At 41.9% G+C, this 17,922-nt stretch overlaps 1 protein-coding gene across 1 annotated transcript; it reads left to right on the forward strand.

Moving 5' to 3' along the window:
* The first annotated feature begins 317 nt into the window (after positions 1-317).
* LOC124253972 (protein CNPPD1-like) lies at positions 318-14,129 on the forward strand. Its single transcript, XM_046687826.1, has 8 exons — positions 318-508; positions 2,573-2,672; positions 4,946-5,027; positions 5,515-5,635; positions 11,145-11,273; positions 11,669-11,730; positions 12,201-12,318; positions 12,770-14,129. Exons 1-8 carry the CDS (start codon positions 446-448, stop codon positions 13,595-13,597), a joined length of 1,503 nt encoding a protein of 500 aa, XP_046543782.1. The 5' UTR covers positions 318-445; the 3' UTR covers positions 13,598-14,129.
* Positions 14,130-17,922: the final 3,793 nt, after the last annotated feature.

Raw genomic sequence — 17,922 nt, forward strand, 5'->3', positions numbered from 1 at the left:
GTTGATTGTCGGGACAGTTATTTTAGTCTGTAATCCGTAATTGAGAGAGTCTGGATTATAAAGCACGCTTTAGTAAAGAACAATTTTCAGAGAGTGGTCCGGATTATGGGGAAAACCGGATTACACAGAGTCCGGATTTCATTGTATGTGACATTCCTTTTATGGGCAATAAAAAGAACTCTTTGACATTCAGAATTACGAAATAGTGGAATGGAATCATTTCCAGCTCTGTGTGCCTGTATGTCCATGTCGTCTTATCCGTTCGCCTTCAGCAGATACACCATTGGCTCATGATGACCGTATTTCACAAGGAGCAGGATTCCTTTTCACCGCTGTGGTGCCCGACGTGAAATGTGAAATTCTTCTCAGGTTGTGTCATTTTGCCTTGAAATAACTCGTCATCGCCAGAAACAAGGGAGGACTCGTGTGGCTAGAGAGACACAACATGTTTAATCGCTGGTCACCAGGCTTGAGGGCTGACCAGGCGCGGTCAAGAAAAAGATTGGAGGTAGGAAATGGACAGTAAGAATGAAATAGCCCGACGGACATTTCTCTGGTAACCTTAGCAGCCAAGCGCGGGATGTTGAATATTATCTTGAAACCAGGAAATGACACCCTTCCACGTCATTGTCATGACAGTTTTACTTATATATTACAGTTTGATTTCATTTTGTCCGTCCTAGGCGATTAATATTACAGCGGTGAAGTCTTGACCAGACGACCGCCAAATATGGCAATATTGTCTCACCTGGTGAGCCTTTGTAGTTCATTTGATAAACAACGTTGTTTGTACTCCAGACAGGAAACCGTAAAGAAATTGCGTCGTATATCAAATATCAACAATCTTAATTAAGACATCCTTAATTTTCATTCTTATCAACAATAGAAAACGGGAAAACGAATATTGTTCATAATCAGATGTAAATATTCACGCCTGAGTATTGTACATCCATGACAGTTTTGTCTGAACGAACATGACACAAGTAATAATCTACAGAGATAATAAGTCAGACGCCTGTATGGTTATCTTATGACAAGGTCATGAGATTGTATGGTGTAGTTATGAAGTAAGGGCTGAGATGGATACAGTGTTGAGTGGGTCCACAAAAGACTTTTTGTATCCAAAATAGTTTGTATACTGGGACTCTCTATTATCGCAGGCTCTCTATTATCGCGGCACGCGAAAACATCGGGAAAGCAGAAACACCACGCCCTGCATCGGCTGTTTACATATGCAAATTACGTAAAATATATTCATCGCTCTTAAAAATGTCATTTATTTCATTTGGAATGTCATGTCTAATCGTAGAAATAGTAAAGCATTCATCTTTTCAGTAACTTCTAGAACATTTTGAAACTAGTATGACCCCTACTGCCATTACATCTATTATGAATCAAAACTTACTTCGTCAAGAGTAATCCTGCGACAACTATAAGGTCATTTGCATATTTTCCGTGCTAAAAATATAACAGGAAGTGACGTATTATGCAACTTCACTCTACACACGGCAGCAACTTGTATGGTACGTTTTAAGGCGGACAAACAATATATTTTAACGTTATTGTTACCTTGTGTCCAAATGCATATAAGTTTCAGATGTTTGGGTTAAAAACATGATGATATTATTAATGTAAATGAAATTCCTATTTTTTAATGATCAAACTATTTAGATTCGTTATTTGTCTTAGTAAACATTTCACAGTGTCATCTGCTTGTACCGCGTGCCATAGTAAGAAAATAGCAATACCGCGATAATAGAGAGTGCTTCAATTTCCGGATGAAACGTTTCAATCGGAATTGCTGCAATGGTATTAAACGAGTTGCGGCTATGTGTCACATTATTTGTGACAGAAATGAAGATTAAACATCAGTCAACTAAAAATATATATAAAATGCTAAATGTCAGTAGCCGTTCATAATCCCGATGGCGACAACATTAACTACCGCAATAATAGAGGGTCCCATGATACCTGTTGGGTTTTGTAAAAGGTGTTTTTGTACCCTGAAAATAATTTGGGGTCATCACAGCCATGATTGACCAGTGATTGATCATGGTCAGAAACACAAAAACACATGAATATTAATATTGTGAAGGTCCATGTGATTTTAAGTGCAAGCAGAAACTTCTTTTAAAAAAATTACAAAGTAATTATTGATCATGATACGGAAGTGACACAATCTATACTGCCATACACATATTCATATCAAACCACATGAAAATCTTTTGATTGTAAATCTCTCAGAGCAGATTCCAAAAGAAAAGCTAGTTGTAGACATTGGTAAACATATTATCTACCAGTAATAGCAGTTCATTTTGCAGTATTTGACAAAATGCTGGGGGTGGATAGTGTCAGAGTAATGTTCCAAGTGTATTGCCATCTATTGATGCAAACAACAGCTGATTAGTGTATCATACCTTTGACCGGTGTATCGTTTCACCCCTAATATGAATTCCAGTTCATTTAATTTCATAGAACCCATTATGGATTATTAGTGTAAGAGTATTATTTGAAATTATACTGTGAAATTAAATGCTCTTGTTACTGATTCCATTGATTCCCTTCCCTGCAGGATGAAGGCCTACATGAACAGCTAGAGGAGAGGTTTCGTAAGACACTTTACTATGGCGAACTACCAGATGATGATGACTGCCCTTCTCTGCCTCTAACAAGTAAGGGACATGAAATGTACTCAGATCTCTTGTTTGAGATTGGGTAGCTGCCAGATAATGAACTCCACTTAAAGCAATATTCCATCTACATATGACTAGCCTGTAAATAATCAGTCCTGGAGCAGACAATCCGGTGACTGACATTGTTAGCAATAGGGCCTGTAAGTCTTGTGAGGTGCTACTTCCAGTACTAAGCTGGCTCCCGGCTCCCTTTACGCGCACCAACTTGATATTGCAAGACAGGGCCCAGCTTACTTCCGGTACCAGATTTCTGTTGACAAACATATATTCAAGAACCAGTTCTGGTTTCAAATTGCATGACCGCCAGATATGACTTTACTAGACTGGACTAATTGTACAACCATGCTTGGCTCACAGCTGTTGACAGTCATAACAGTTGGCTAATTTGGGGATGGTTTGTTATTCCTGCAAGTATTATCGGAGACCATTCAAAAAGGGGTGAAATGTTGTTTGTCACCGGAAATACTAAGGTCTCACAAAGTCCTGTGACCTACTTACGGGCCCAATGGTCAGCCCTATCAGGGTATGATGATGACACGCTGTCAGTCGAGTGACCAAGACTGACCACCTGGTCCATTGGGCCACATAATTGGTGGGGACCAATTCTAACTCGAAATGTCAATGAGTGAGATCATGATGACAAGAATGTTAGATACAGTAAATACTAAGGCTGTAACAATTCACTCACATATTCGATGAATCGAACCATAACCCTTCATGAATTCAATTCGTTATTCCTGATCACCAGAGCCGAAAATTTAACGAATATTTACGATTTTTTTAAGGGAGCATGTTTTACTTGAACCCTATGTCCTTTTCCAAAGTGAGTAATGCAAGAATAGAACATGTACTAACCTTGCAGTAGCGTAAGTCATGTTAGTTTGCCAAGGCCGCACTTGGTACTGTTGACTATAACTATTACATACCAAATTTGAGTGTCATGAGTGTTATTGCTGTGACAAATTAAAACTGTCAACATGGGTGTTCCATACTGTACATCAATCACTTAACTACAATATTGTATTCGTGAATAATTATTTGTATTCGTTACCCAATATTCATGATACGTATCATATTCGCCACATAGTGTATTCGTTGCAGCCCTAGTACAATGTAAATACTGAAACTACTTTTGTAGATCACCCGTGTAGATGCTTGCCGTAAGAAGCCACTAACAGGTTCAAATGGTCAGGCTCACTGACTTGGTTGACACATGTCATTGTATCCCAATTGCGTAGATCTATGCTTATTACTGTTGATCACTGGATTGTCTGGTCCAGACTAGATTATTTACAGACGGTGCCATATAGCTGGAATGTTGCTGAGTGTGACATTCAGGGCTCCAGATAACTTTTGGGGGTGCGAGTGTACTTACACATCATATTGCAAGTGGAGGTGTACTGAGAATTTTGAAGGAGTACTGACATGTTTTTGTGTGAGTTGGTGATGAGGTTTGTCTGGACGATTCATCGATTACTATTTTCAACCATGTATTTGTATTTGAAGACACGTGAGAAATAACTGAGCGACCGTGTGATGCGCGAAATGTCAGGTCCGACTGGATATAAATAGGAACAGTGTAGTTTCTAGCCAATCGAAAAATAGTGACGCATATCGTTGCATGGCAACGCAAGTGATTCCTACTGTCGGGGTTTCCTCATGTGTCAAATCGTGTTTCGCAAAAGAAACTTGACAAGTATTTATCCGAAATAGATTTCCATTTGCACGATACGCACGGAAATTAAATTTTAGACGTACAAAGGTATTTATGTGCGTACACGATATGCTTGAAATCTTATATTATGTCGTACTTAATTGATTTTGAGGCGTACATTACGCCTGTACGCCCCTTATCTGTAGCCCTGGACATTAAACAACAAACAAACAAAACTTCTGTGGGTTTATGAAGCTGCACATAGACACAAATAAAAACAACAGATTGATCATTCAGATTGGGCACGAATTGTAAGTGATTTATTGATTAGAATAATTAGATCCTGTATTGGCTCCTTATATTGCTTGTTACATTCATTATACCTTTAAAATAAAATACATTTATTACTCTGTTTTCTGAATCAAAGCATTATCATCTCACCAGGATTATCTACCACAATTCACTACATTTTATGAATGAATGTTGCTTCACTTTCATGGCTGTCCTTGTGGTACATATTTCAACAAATTTGTTTGACATTCTTTATCCAGTATGCGATTGTAGAAATCAGGCAGAATTGTGTGATGTCTACTTTCAGACTTGGCTGTTGAGTTCTTCCAAGATGCAACTCCCCGTGGACTGGGTCAAGCAAACATGGTGTCAGCTTCAGCACTGGCCAGGTGACTAGATTGCTGTAGATCACTCTTAGAACATATTATTGAACAGATTGGTGATAGTTGCGGTCAGATTATCTGTTACATTAAAGATTATTTGTGTAGCATATACAGAGTTTCTGATTTGTGCTTGGGTTCAAATCACCATCCTATGTTAGGTGCCTCTCCCACATGACACTGCACGGTAAAGATGTTTCTGTAGGATGAGGGGTGGTGGGGTAGCCTAGTGGTTAAAGTGTTCACTCATCATGCTGAATGCTTGGGTTCGATTCCCCACATGGGTACAATTTGTGAAGCCCATTTCTGGTGTCTCCAGCCGTAATGTTGCTGAAATATTGCTAAAAGCGTCGTAAGACCATACTCACTCTGTAGGATGAAACCACACCCTGCTACTCCCATCAATAGAAGATGCTCGTTTTGTCATTTGGCCTGTGATCTTACAATGTTTGAATATTTTGTGTAATGTCTACAAGGTTGTAATATTTTGTTTCAGCGATGCCTGTGTGTCTCCAGGGTCCCTCGTAACCAGCATGATCTATGCCACTCGTTTGAGCCAAAGAAATCCTGACTATCTTCAGAAAATGTCTTCCTCTGACCTCTTCTTCATTTCAGTGGTAAGTCCTGCCTTTCAAACTGGGACTATTGTGACAATTGTAACACATATATGTGAATTAAAAGCATAGTATGCTTTAACTGAAAATTAGTATGTGATCATTATCTTTGATTGATCAGTTACTCTCCAGCACAGATTTATTGTCATCTGTCCATAATTGTGCCCATAATTGTTGTGATTGCTTGTGGTGAAAAGTGGTTTTTTATCTCAATTATTTGTTGAAAATGTTTAGTCATTCTTTTGATTGGTTGGGGGAACTCATGCTGAGGACCCAGAATTCCTTTGTGGAGACCGTGAAGCTTATTCTTGATACCCTCCATCATGACACTGATGTGTATTTTTGAATGATGTGTAAACAGCACACACTTTTTGTAAATACAGTATTCTAAATTAACATGTGACCACTAACCTGCGACCTGTAATATTCAGAAAGAACCAGTCACATAGTATGTGACTTTAGTCTCTAGTCTGAAGACAAAGTCTTGTAAGATTCTGGTTGATCTAGTTAGATCTATAACAGTAAAATCTACTTAAAACGATACTAAGAGCTGAGTTCAGGCTAGTTGACGCTAAAGGTTGCTAAAGGTTTTTAGCGTCTGAAAGGTCATGTTCTTTTCTGGTCTGCCATGGATATCATTAGGTACATGGAAATCTGTAGCAGATCATGTTTTTACCAATGTGAGAAAAACAGTGTTTCTTGTGGTCAGTGGGCCTCTAACAGTTTAAATTTGTAAGCTTATCCTATCTCACGGTATGCACTTCTCTCTCTTGATTCGACACTGAGTGGAACAATGTAAACTTTTTTCCCTTGGCCTCTCTTGTCCATCCGCCCAAGCACTCCATGCTACCCTCATTATAAGACAGCTTCCCAGTTGTCATGCAAAGCATGCGGCATGCTCCACTAGCTGCCCACGTAACTATCTCCGAATCATCATTTTCTTTCTTGTCGCACATGAGTGTGAACGTGTTTTGCTTTGCTCAACGTTTTCAACTTAGCTACAACATGGGGAAGTTGACCAGCCAAAAAGAGGAAGAAATGCTCCAGGTGTAAATGCTCCAGTGTTCTCCGCGAGTGATCCACATGCGTATTGTGTTGACTGTGTGGGACAGTGTAAATGGGACTCTCGTTGCGATAAATGCAAGGATCTTACCTTTGAGGCGTTTGGTGACTACACTTGGGCTTGCGCTCATCGTGTTGCTGACAGAGCTCGTTCTGCCGCTTCACTTGACAGACCCAGTCCCTCCAAGAAAGGAAAGTTTAAGCGTCCTACTTTGTCTGCTCGGTGGTCACAGTCCCCTCCCTCGAATAAAGAGGATTTCATGAGAGCATCATCAGATTCTTAATTATCGGAAGATCTTCGGAATTTGTTGGGCTCTCAACATTCCAGCCCGAGCCCTTCGTCTTCAACCACGTCCCGGTTAGTGGTTGTCGAGACTGCTGGCAACCTGGCTTATCTGTTTCGGACAAGAATCAGCTGATCTCTACGCCTGACTACACAGAAGCCGTTCTTGCTCTCGTCGTTCGTCCAGTAGTGAGAGGAACCAGTCTACCTCGCCTCAACGCCTGTCAGTGGTTACTTCGCCGTCTTCTTCCCATTCGGCGAAAAGAAGTGTTGTTTCTTGCGTCCAGCTACCTCGGTCTTCTGCTTCGCCGAAGCCTGCCAGATCGAATCACAGTTCGCCCGATCACGCTTTGCCTGTCCGCTCCCCTCCACCTCGACTTTCGCTGGACTGTCCACCTTCCCCAGAATTAGACCGGCTCTCTACAAAACAGCTTTCACCGAAATGGCATTACATGAATCAACGTTCACCGGAACGGCATTCCACAAACCAGCTTTCTACGATCGCTTTTCGCCAGATCGTACATCTCTTGGTGATTCGCCGAACTCAGTTGGCGCTCCTAGTTTTTCTTCTTCGTCGAGGAAACGTGGTTCACTGAACCATTTGGATCAAACCCCTACCAATATTCGGATTTTCTTGCCAAAACAACCTGCTCGAAATCTCGTTTCGCCCACATCTATAAGATCGGTTTTACGGCGAATCCCCAGTGTTGTCTCGTACATCTTCCAACACTGAAGATTCCCAGCCTACTGGTTCATCAGAGGTTACCTTACTTGTCAGGGATGTCTCCCAGACACTTACAACGCATTCACCTGGTCGAACTTAAATACGTCATCGACCTGCTTCATCAGATCGTCCTGTTTTCCCCGTCATGGTTTGCCGAACTTATCCAAGTATTATCACTGAACCGTTCCTGCAGGCTGGTTCACCGTGACATCGCCGTATTGTTTTTACAGCAAGGAATGGCTCGTCTCGTTCGTCCGAACCACATTCCTGTACTAGTTTGGCAGACCGATCTGAACCTCGTCATCGAACTAGTTCGTCAGGCCGAACCGATTCGCCGCACCAGAACCAGATCACAGTACCGTTCCAGATCTTACCTCGCCGATCCAGATCACTGAACCGACCCCGGTCACCGAACCGTACCAGATCCAACAGCATTCGCCGATCTCACAGCGTTCGCCATTATTTTCTGTCGCATGATGTTACTTCCAACATGACATTTCTTCAGAACGCACCCTGAGGTTCGGCGAATCTGTACCTATGCTGACGTTCGGACAACAGCCGCCTTTAAGATACAGCAATAATGTTGGTTCATTCGACACACATGATCACTTGGTTCACCAACCATCTACGGCTATCCGGCGTAAAATCATACTCACTCACTCACTCATCGATCCAGAGACTCCACTTTATCGATACATTGTTCGACACCTGTCAGAGGATGATGTTCGCCCTTCAGGACAGGTGCATCATGACCCCGCAATGCATTCCTCCAGTGCCATCTTAGTGGCAGCTGCTAGGCTTTCTGACATCAGCCCAAGCCCCAACTACCAGAGGGTAGTTTCAGCTTCAGCCGTGCTAGACGAGCAGAATGTTGTCCTTCGTGACGACTCATCATTGTTCCTCAACGCATCCCTCATGGGTTGGGGGCTCACTTTCTTCATCATCAGACAGCTGGGCTGTGGTCGTCCGCAGAACGGGACTTGCACATCAACGAACTCCAGTTCTTGGCGGTTCTTCTCGCCATTTGACATTGGGTGATGGAACTTCGGGGGTCTTCCCTGCTGATTCAGACAGACTACTCCACGGTCGTCTGGTACATCAACCATCTCGGGTTGACAGGTTCGGCGAACCATCTTCAGCTGGCTCTTCGGTTCTTACATCTAATCGACTCCCTCGCCATCGATGCTCAAGCCAGACACATTCCCGTAGTCAGGATTGTCATCGCAGATGCGCTGTCCTGCTCCGATCGGCCGTCTCCCTAGGAGTGGCAATTAAAGCCACAGACCTTTCGGGAACTGGTCTTCCCTTAATCAAGGCCCCAAGTCGACCTATTCGCCACGCGGTTCAACCATCAGCTCCCGAAGTTTGTCTCGCCGATACCAGATCAACTAGCGTGGGATCTCGACGCTCTGGCGATTTCGTGGGAGGGGCTCAATGCTTATGCTGAATTTCTTCAGCATTTGCGGTCGTCTAAGAAGCTCAAGGGCTCCACTTTGGCCACTTACCTTGCTGCGATCAACTCGGTCCTGGCTACCACCACAGGTTTCGACAGTTCCTGAGCTTCAGTTTTTGCTCCGGTCTTTCAAGTTCACCGATCAGTCTAAGAAGTTTAGACCTCCTGCATGGGATTTATCTGTGCTGCTGCATCATTTGGCCTTGGCGAACTAAGAACCCTTGGCTCAGAAGGACTTTGAGAAGATCTCCTTCAAGACCTATTTCCTTGTGGCCTTGGCTACAGCTGCTCGAAATTCTGAACTCCACGCATTGGATGTTAACTGAGTCCAGTTCGAATGGAAGAAGCATGGCAAAGTCTTCCTCGGTCTCCGTTGGGATTTCGTAGTGAAGAATCAGTTGCTGGGACAACCCGATCATACTTTTACCATCCCACCGTTGTCCACGATCCTTGGGTCGCATGACAGTGAAGACCTGCAGCTTTGCCCTGATCGCTGCTCCTAGCCCTCTCCATCTTCTGGATGAAAGCTTCGGGCAATCCACATGAGCTTCAAATCCACGGGCATTAGCATCTACGATGGCTCTGCATGGTAACTGCTCTCTCCACGCCATTATAGAAGGATTCTTCTGGCGATCTGACTCGGTCTTCTCCTCCCACTACCTTCGGGACCTCTCAGTCAAGGACGTCCATGTCCTGTACCAGTTTGGACCCATTGTTCTCGCACAACAGCGGACAGTCCCACGCGGTTGCTGTTTCCCTGTATTTTCCTGAATATAAGTCTGAACCTGATGTCTGCCTTATGTTTTGATTGCCTATGGGTTAGAACTACTTCACTTAGTTTTATACTAAGACATGGAGATACTACCGCCTCGGTGGTTGGATGAATCTGGAGCTCGATTCTGTAATACAATGTGGAAGGGTTCGACATTTCACCTTTCCTGACCTCTACTTTTCAAAGCAATTACGTCAGTGAAGTGTGACACTCCCGAATTCCAGTGGATTTCGTTGCGTTCCGACTCCGAAGTTGCCAGGCTCATCCTTTGACTAAGCTTATGTAAAGGAGTAAGGGTCAATTTGATGTTGACTGGAACTGAACGTTAAAACTGCGAGTTTTCCGAGTTGTGCTTCTCTTTCACCCGCCCCTGGTCGGTGTCTGTGTTGGTCTTCTCCAAGCAGGGGCTGGCCCAGTTATTGTCTATGACTTTAATTTACAGGGGTACCTTGAAAATCGTGGCGAAGTGGCATCCTTTCTCGGCCGAACACCACATCGCTCAGGAGCACCCATCTCCCTGGGAGATGTTATGCTTAGTAAGCCAAGGAGTTCAGAGGAACTCGTCACAAGCATAGGAGTTGCACTAGCCTCCCTTGTGCATCCCTACCTACGGTTGTTTCCAGTCTACACATTCCTACTATTCGCACTGACAAGACACAGGCTATCTGCGTCCTGCCGTCTGACCGTGGGATAAGTGCATACCGTGAGATAGGATAAGTTTAAAATTTTGGAAATTTTAAATATAAATTGTATATTTATATACTAATTCCCAACCTCCCCGCTACGCTGATTCTCCAAGATTGATATTCCATTTGCTCCAAGAATGAGAATGATGATTCGGAGATAGTCACGTGGGCAGCTAGTGGTGCATGCCGCATGCTTTGCATGACAACTAGGAAGCTGTCTTATAATGAGGGTAGCATGGAGTGCTTGGGCGGATTGACAAGAGAGGCCAAGGGAAAAAGTTTACATCGTTCCACTCAGTGTCGAATCAAGAGAGAGAAATGCATACCATGAGATAGGATAAGTATATAAATATACAATTTATATTTAAAATTTCCAAATGTGAAAAATATTTATTCAAATACACAAACAATCTGCAGGACCCCAGGTTCCACTGTAATTTCTTACACTGATGTTACTTCAACTTGTGTCCAAACTGATAAACATGTACAAGTTAAAGTGTAGACTCATTGTCTTCCTGCCCTTCCTGTCCAGATGATGGCCTCCAAGTATATGTATGATGAAGGTGTGGATGAAGAGGTGTTCAACGATGAGTGGGCAGAAGCAGCTAACATGGAACTTGATGAAGTCAATCAAATGGAGCGAGATTTCCTCTCAGCAATGGTAAGGAACACCTATTATGTTTTGGATACTTGTGCAGTAAACGAATAGGAACAAGTAGAATTAAATCTCTTAGATTTGCACATAATCTCCAGCCATTTACAGCGATATCCTGAAACAAGATATGCCAAAGGTGACACAGATCAATCATAAGATTTTGTCTTTTCTTTGAATATTTGTACCTCTCTGACTTGTCACCTGTTAGAGTTATCTCCGCACAAGAGAGACATATTGTCATGGTGATGTGTTATGTACATTCAAGTCAGTGGCTAAAATTCAATGGTCAATCAGAATTATTTCTTTTTCATATTTACTGGCTTTACAGATGATCCATATTGAGTCCCATTACTGTGGGACAGAGCATTGTCTTCTTTTTAAACTGCTTTTCTTGTTTGTAGGACTGGCAGCTGTTCGTCTCACAGTCTGAATTCCTCCGATCTGTTCATGATATCGAAAGAAGGTAAATTTTGAACATATGCATGTTTTGTATTATGGTTTGTGCATATCTTCCAGCAGTGGTTTAAACCATTAAAGATGATGCCCAGATAGTGTTGTACCAGTAATAAGAAACAAGATCAAGCTACTCTGTAATTGAGGAACCCATGTTGTTTGATTGTTTGCTTATAAATAAACTCTTGCCCGGATAATGGTGTCCACATGGACATGCTTTCAGAACACTGTTTTCAGTCAGATTATTGATTAAGAGTTGGCACACCCAAATTCCAGAGGTTTCACTTACATATCTGAATGAGAGCTTTATGACACATTTGAAACTGGTACATATTGAATCAATGATATCTGCAGTCTTCAACAAAAGTATGGCAATTTAGAGCAAGGTTACTAGTGTAGGGGAGGTAACTCTTTGATAGTTATCTCCCTTCATTTGAATAGCAGTGGATGCAATTTTCAGCATGATTGTTGTGATTTCAGAATTGCATGGACTCAAGGCTGCGATCGAGGATGGCTCTCCTATACTGATTTCGATGTTCTATTCCATGACAAACTTACCAAACGTCTCTGGGACTGCATAGCAAAGGAATGGCTTCTGGTAAGATATGTATTGAGTTTGAAAACATATTGGGAAAGCCCCAGTGCAATTCATAAGTTAGTTTTAGTGCTGAAAAGTGTGGTCCAAGTCTAGTGAAATTTTGGAAGGAGAACTTGGTTTGTCTCAAAATATTAATTTACATGTGTGATGTTTAGTACAATTTCCTCTAAGGTCAAATCAAATTACATCTTCACAAAACATTTGCATGCCAAGTTTGGTTTTGTTTCCAAAATGTCATTTTTACGTCATACCTACACCACCACTAGTGCCATTTGTGATCAAGAATTGTGTGTTAGGAAAGCTCTCATGTTATGAATGCTTCAAGGGTTTTATAGTACACTTACCTATCACCCAAGACTCCCCTCCCACAGTAAACTGGCCTGATATAGGGTGCATTTTTGAAAGAAGCACTAAATGTCACTCACTCAAGTCAATGTTTCTCCCTTTACAGGTGATCACTGTGAGCTCTGCTGCCTATGTGGCCAGCTTCCTCACCATGGTGGGATCAACTGCGCTGGCCATGCAACTCTCAACCTCAATGGCCGGCTGTGCTATACTCAGACCACCTCCCATTGACCAGCCTCACCCTGATCGTCCAAATATGTCACTGCCCGTCGGCCCTGCCGGAAATGTGTTTGGTGAAATGGAGTCTGCTGAACCGAGCCTTGAAGTGTCCCACGTCCTGGGTGAAGGTCTTGATGCCAATTTCGAATTAAGGTCCAATTTCTCTCAGTCTCCAAGAAATGAATCGGGCGAAGCCAGAGAGACAGAAGGTCGTAATCTGCTGGAAAAGGTTCTACCTCAACTCTGGGCTGTGGTTGCTTTCAAGGACAGATTTGTTCAGTTGATGTGTGCGTTCAGTGCTGGACTGAAGCAGAGGGGATCGGAGAATTTACGGACAATCCCCAGAAAATGTGTGTCCAGCAGAGGAAACAAACATCGTTTGAATGCTGACAACATTGCCAGCCCAACAATCAACTTTGATGAAATGGAACGTCTCCGAATGCCACCAAAGCTGAAGCACCAGTGCCACGTCTGTCCTCACTGCCATGGAAACGACCAATCCCAAAACAAGCAATTCTGCCCGGTGACTCATTTGACCAATGAAGATGATGATGCTAGTGCTATGGACTTGACCCGTCTGAAATCCGACCTAGATATTGAACCTTGGTGTTGCTATGGCAACCGTCCTCCAGATGGTTCCGATCTGAACTTAGAAATATTACAGTATCCTGACATCATGCGGGGATTTTCGACCGGTGTCCCTATTGCTGCTTAGTGCTAGTAAATGTATTGGTCTAACAGACTTGGTAAACAATGCTATGTTCAGTAACACTTTGTTCAATACGTTGTTTATCGTTGAGTCTTATGTACTGATAGTTTATGTTCTTACTGTTTTATACACAAATATTTTTGACGTGTGTTTTGTTTAGATTGTTAATTTGTTCAAAACAAACGGTTCTTTTTAATGTTCTGCTGCTCAAGTGCAGTAGAAGTTTTTAAATACTATTTTGTAGACTGAAGGACAGATTATGTCTTATCTTTTCCGGGCTGTTACTTTCTGAAACCCTTCAGTAACTTATATATTTTCAAATGAGAACTGTTACTGGAAACTGTGAACACTTTGAGGTTGACGTTTTTGTTAAATTGCCGTAAAAGAAAAACCAAAGTTATATTTTTACGTAACATTACACAAATCTATTTTTAAAATGCCAACTTTGTAACACCTTTTTGTGTAAGAAGAGTAAGTCTGAAGTCAAATGTCAGAATAAATCATCACCTTGATTTCAAACATCAAGGTGTGGATCACACGTTTTAGACTGTTGTTTGTAGAAGGAGTTGCTCTGTGACAATGTTCACGATCAGTAGATCAATTTTCTGTTCCCACTGTGATGTTGCTGGAATATTGGTAAAAGCATCATAAAACCATTCTCACTTGGAGAACCACATAACTCAGACAGGTTTGCATGAGTCTTGGAGTGAATGAAGTCAGACAGTGTTTAAGAGTCACCTTAAGCCTCCAAGCCAGCCACTGGTTGTGGTGGTTTCGAAATGCCCCTGGTAGAGTCTGTGAGTGCACACCATATCTCCATCAGTGTTAGGGCACCTGGCATTTCTTCCTGGAGTAGCTCAGAGGAAGTCAGGAGAGGGTCTTCAAAAGCATATACAGGTTGTCATGGAAACAAAATTGGAGAAGAAGAAACTGAACTATTATTTCCTTACTGAACATTTAGCATATCTTTCACATCAACATGTTTATATTCTCTTCAAAAAAACACTATACAGGCTGTTTTGGAGTTTACTTACTGAGTGCATATAACTGATTCAAACATGACATCATTGCTCATTTACAGTGGTTAAAAATCATCACTTTTCAAATTTCCATGATTATCCAGAAAGTGTTTGATATTGCTGGAATAGTAAAACCACAGTCAGTCATCATTGCTCAATTACAGTAAAATCATCACTTTACAAATTTCCAAACATGATTATCCAGGAAGTGTTTGTAAAACCATAGAGTAAAAATGTCAGTATCTGGTGTGACTACCATGATCATAACTAACAGCTTGGCAGCGGTGACCCCTAGAAGAAAGGAGATGCTGAATGCTGTCTTGAGGAATGTTTTGATACCCTTGCTGAAGTTCTGTGTGCAGCTCTTGTAGTGTCTGAGGTCGATCAAAAGTATCCCATAGATGTTCAATGGGGGACAAATCCGGTGATCAAGAAGGCCAAGGTAACACCTGAACATTGTTTTGCTGGAGGAAGTCCTGTCAAACATGGGCAAGTGAGGTCAAGCATTGTCATGCTCCAAAGATCAACCCCTGACGTTGATGAAGGTTATGATGTTGAACTGGTCTTCTGGCAAAAAGTCTGACTTCCCATAGCCAATTGTCGCACTGTCTGGTCGGAGATTCAGTGCAGTCCAGGGATTTGGATTGTTGTGGATGCTGCGGCCGTGGTGTTTGAACAAAGATGTCTCAACCGAATGAAGCGATCCTTGCTGGTGGTGGTAACTCTAGGTCGACCTGATCATGGTCTGTCATTAAACCCTCCCAGTATTGTTGTATCAGGTCCATTTTATTGTTGTATCAGGGTTTTTTCAAACATTTTGTCGTTACCAACCATTCCCCCACATGTGGGGATTCAGCATGGATTGGTTTGTTTTCAAACATTTTCCTAAAATTCAAATGTTTCCCACTTATAGTTTCTTTTTTAGAAGAGTATATTTCTTTTTCAAGCTTGGCTCTGAACATGAGGCAGATAGACCATTTCAAATTTACCTTACAAAATCTTGTGGAAAAGTCAAATAGTTAACTTCCAGCTTAATGAATTTACAATTTTATCCAAATTGGTCCTTTGAAAGATTTACAAAATATAGGAGAGGTTCATAAACAATGGTTGGACCTTTAATTGTGCCTTTATTGAAAAAAGACATATCCCGTCTAACATTGACTGGTTCCAGAATAAGTTCAATTTTGTACTTCGGAATCCTCTAAAGTGCTAAACTATACAATATATAATGTGAGGGATGGGCCGTTTCTAGATATGTGTGTCTCTGTTGTCAGTACACACGAAACTTGTGTGATTGGAAGAATGATGGTGAACCCAAAGTATATAATAAAGCCTGCAGGATGTTAATTCATCTCACAAATAAAATTAATCACCTAAAATATATGTGCTTTAATTTGATCAATACTAAAGTATGAACAACTTTAGTGCCAAAGTTATGACATTTCCAGACAGCCAACTAACATTTTGGAGTTTTGGTAACCTTCCAGCAACCATTGTAATGAGATTTCTCAAAATACGGTCACTGCACCACTTGACTACCAATTCCAAGTGACCCATGAACATCAGGGCTAGAATTGGTCTTCAGTGACTTGTAAGAGGGGACTAACGGGATCGGATGGTCAGGCTCGGTGATAGATGCATGCTCATGGTGTTGATCACTGGATTGTCTGGTCCAGACTCGATTATTTACAGACCACCGCCATATAACTTGAATATTGCTGAGTGCTGCCTAAAACTAAACTCACTCACTCAGTTCCAAGTTTATTGTTCTGTATGTGGTATTTGGGGGCTTGCAATAGGTCGACAGTCATGCAACTGGATTGGGTGTTAGAGTCAGTGACTGTGTTAATAGTGGGTCATCCATGGGTACTGTGTGTCACTGGTTTATCTTGTCCCGACCATAATTTAAAGTGTCACATGATATACAGCTATCAGGAATGTTTGTGACACTGTATTAAAAGTATAAACAGATGATAGAATGTTATTGAAAAGTGAGTGACTTTTGTTTTATGCCACACTCAGCAATATTCCAGCTATATCGCAGCGTCTGTACATAATCGAGTCTGGACCAGACAATCCAGTGATCAACAGCATGAGCATCGATCTACGCAACTGGGATACAATGACATGTGTCAACCAAGTCAGCAAGCCTGACCACCCGATCCCGTTAGTCGCCTCTCACAACAAGCATGGGTTACTGAAGATCAATTCTAACCGGGATCTGTTTTGAAAACATGACTGACAGAGCTGATTGAAGAGTTGAACACAAAGAACTCTTTCCTATTTCAAGAATGTCGCCTTGATATGATGTGGCCAGTTAAGCATCTTCTAAACCAAATGATGTATGATCCGGTTTGAGAGTGCTGGTATTGAGTTTGTCAGTGTATGATGACAGCCCACAGGTAGGGCACACCTGTCACCCAGGTTCTTGCCTATGTAATTTATACATAAACCAAATATTGATTGTCCACAGTCATGGTAACACAATTCCCACATCCTGGGTACCATACCCAGAATGGAACCAAACGTGTAAAGATATTACCAGAACAGTTAGAATTGATTTTCAGCAACCTATGCTTGTCAGAAAGGGTGACTAACGGGAGGTCAGACTTGGTTGACACATGTCATCGTATCCCATCTGCGTAGATCGATGCTCATGCTGTTAATCACTGGTTTGTCTAGTCGAGACTCGAATATATATAGACCACAACCATATAGCTGGAATATTGCTGAGTGCAGAGTTAAAAAACGACAAAGAAATATTACCAGAGCATATCCCAGTAAGAAATGTTTCCTTAAAGGCAAAGGTTATTGTCACTGGCAAACAGGGTCACTGTTAAACCTTTTCTGGTGCAAATGAAATGTTATTACATGGAAAGACTAGGGTTTCAAGGCATGATATGATCAACAGTCAATAAGAACAGCGCACCCAGCATATGCAAATGAGCCACAACATATCAGTAGGTTCAGTAGCAAATGTGTCAATTTGTGCATTGCACAAGGCCTGGCATCTTAGTCTTATTAAGAGGTATAAACGTTGATGAAACTCCAGAGGAATATCATTCCCTATCCCAGGAAGGATTTGACGGAGATCCTACAGCGTTGTTGGAAGATTCGAATCACGTAAACGTCTCTCCTTTTCATCCCATACGTTTTCATTTATGTGCAAAATCAGGGGATCTTGCCGACCAGGGTAGACACTTGTTCTGCCGTCAGATCATTGTGAACAGAACTCTTTTCTACTCGTGCTCCCCATCGCAAGTTTCGTCTGCTCCACCATCGACGTCGACATTGATGTTTTGATCTAAGAAT

This window comes from Haliotis rubra, unplaced genomic scaffold (genome assembly GCF_003918875.1).
Source record: "Haliotis rubra isolate DU_JTF1 unplaced genomic scaffold, ASM391887v1 Scf56, whole genome shotgun sequence".
NCBI lineage: Eukaryota > Metazoa > Mollusca > Gastropoda > Lepetellida > Haliotidae > Haliotis > Haliotis rubra.

Excerpts from the sequence above, each read along its gene's own strand:
- LOC124253972 (XM_046687826.1), top strand. The coding sequence starts at position 446 with ATGTTTAATCGCTGGTCACCAGGCTTGAGGGCTGACCAGGCGCGGTCA. Across the intron at positions 5,028-5,514 it reads TCAGCTTCAGCACTGGCCAG|CGATGCCTGTGTGTCTCCAG; the intron begins GTGACTAGATTG and ends ATTTTGTTTCAG. Across the intron at positions 11,274-11,668 it reads GAGATTTCCTCTCAGCAATG|GACTGGCAGCTGTTCGTCTC; the intron begins GTAAGGAACACC and ends TCTTGTTTGTAG.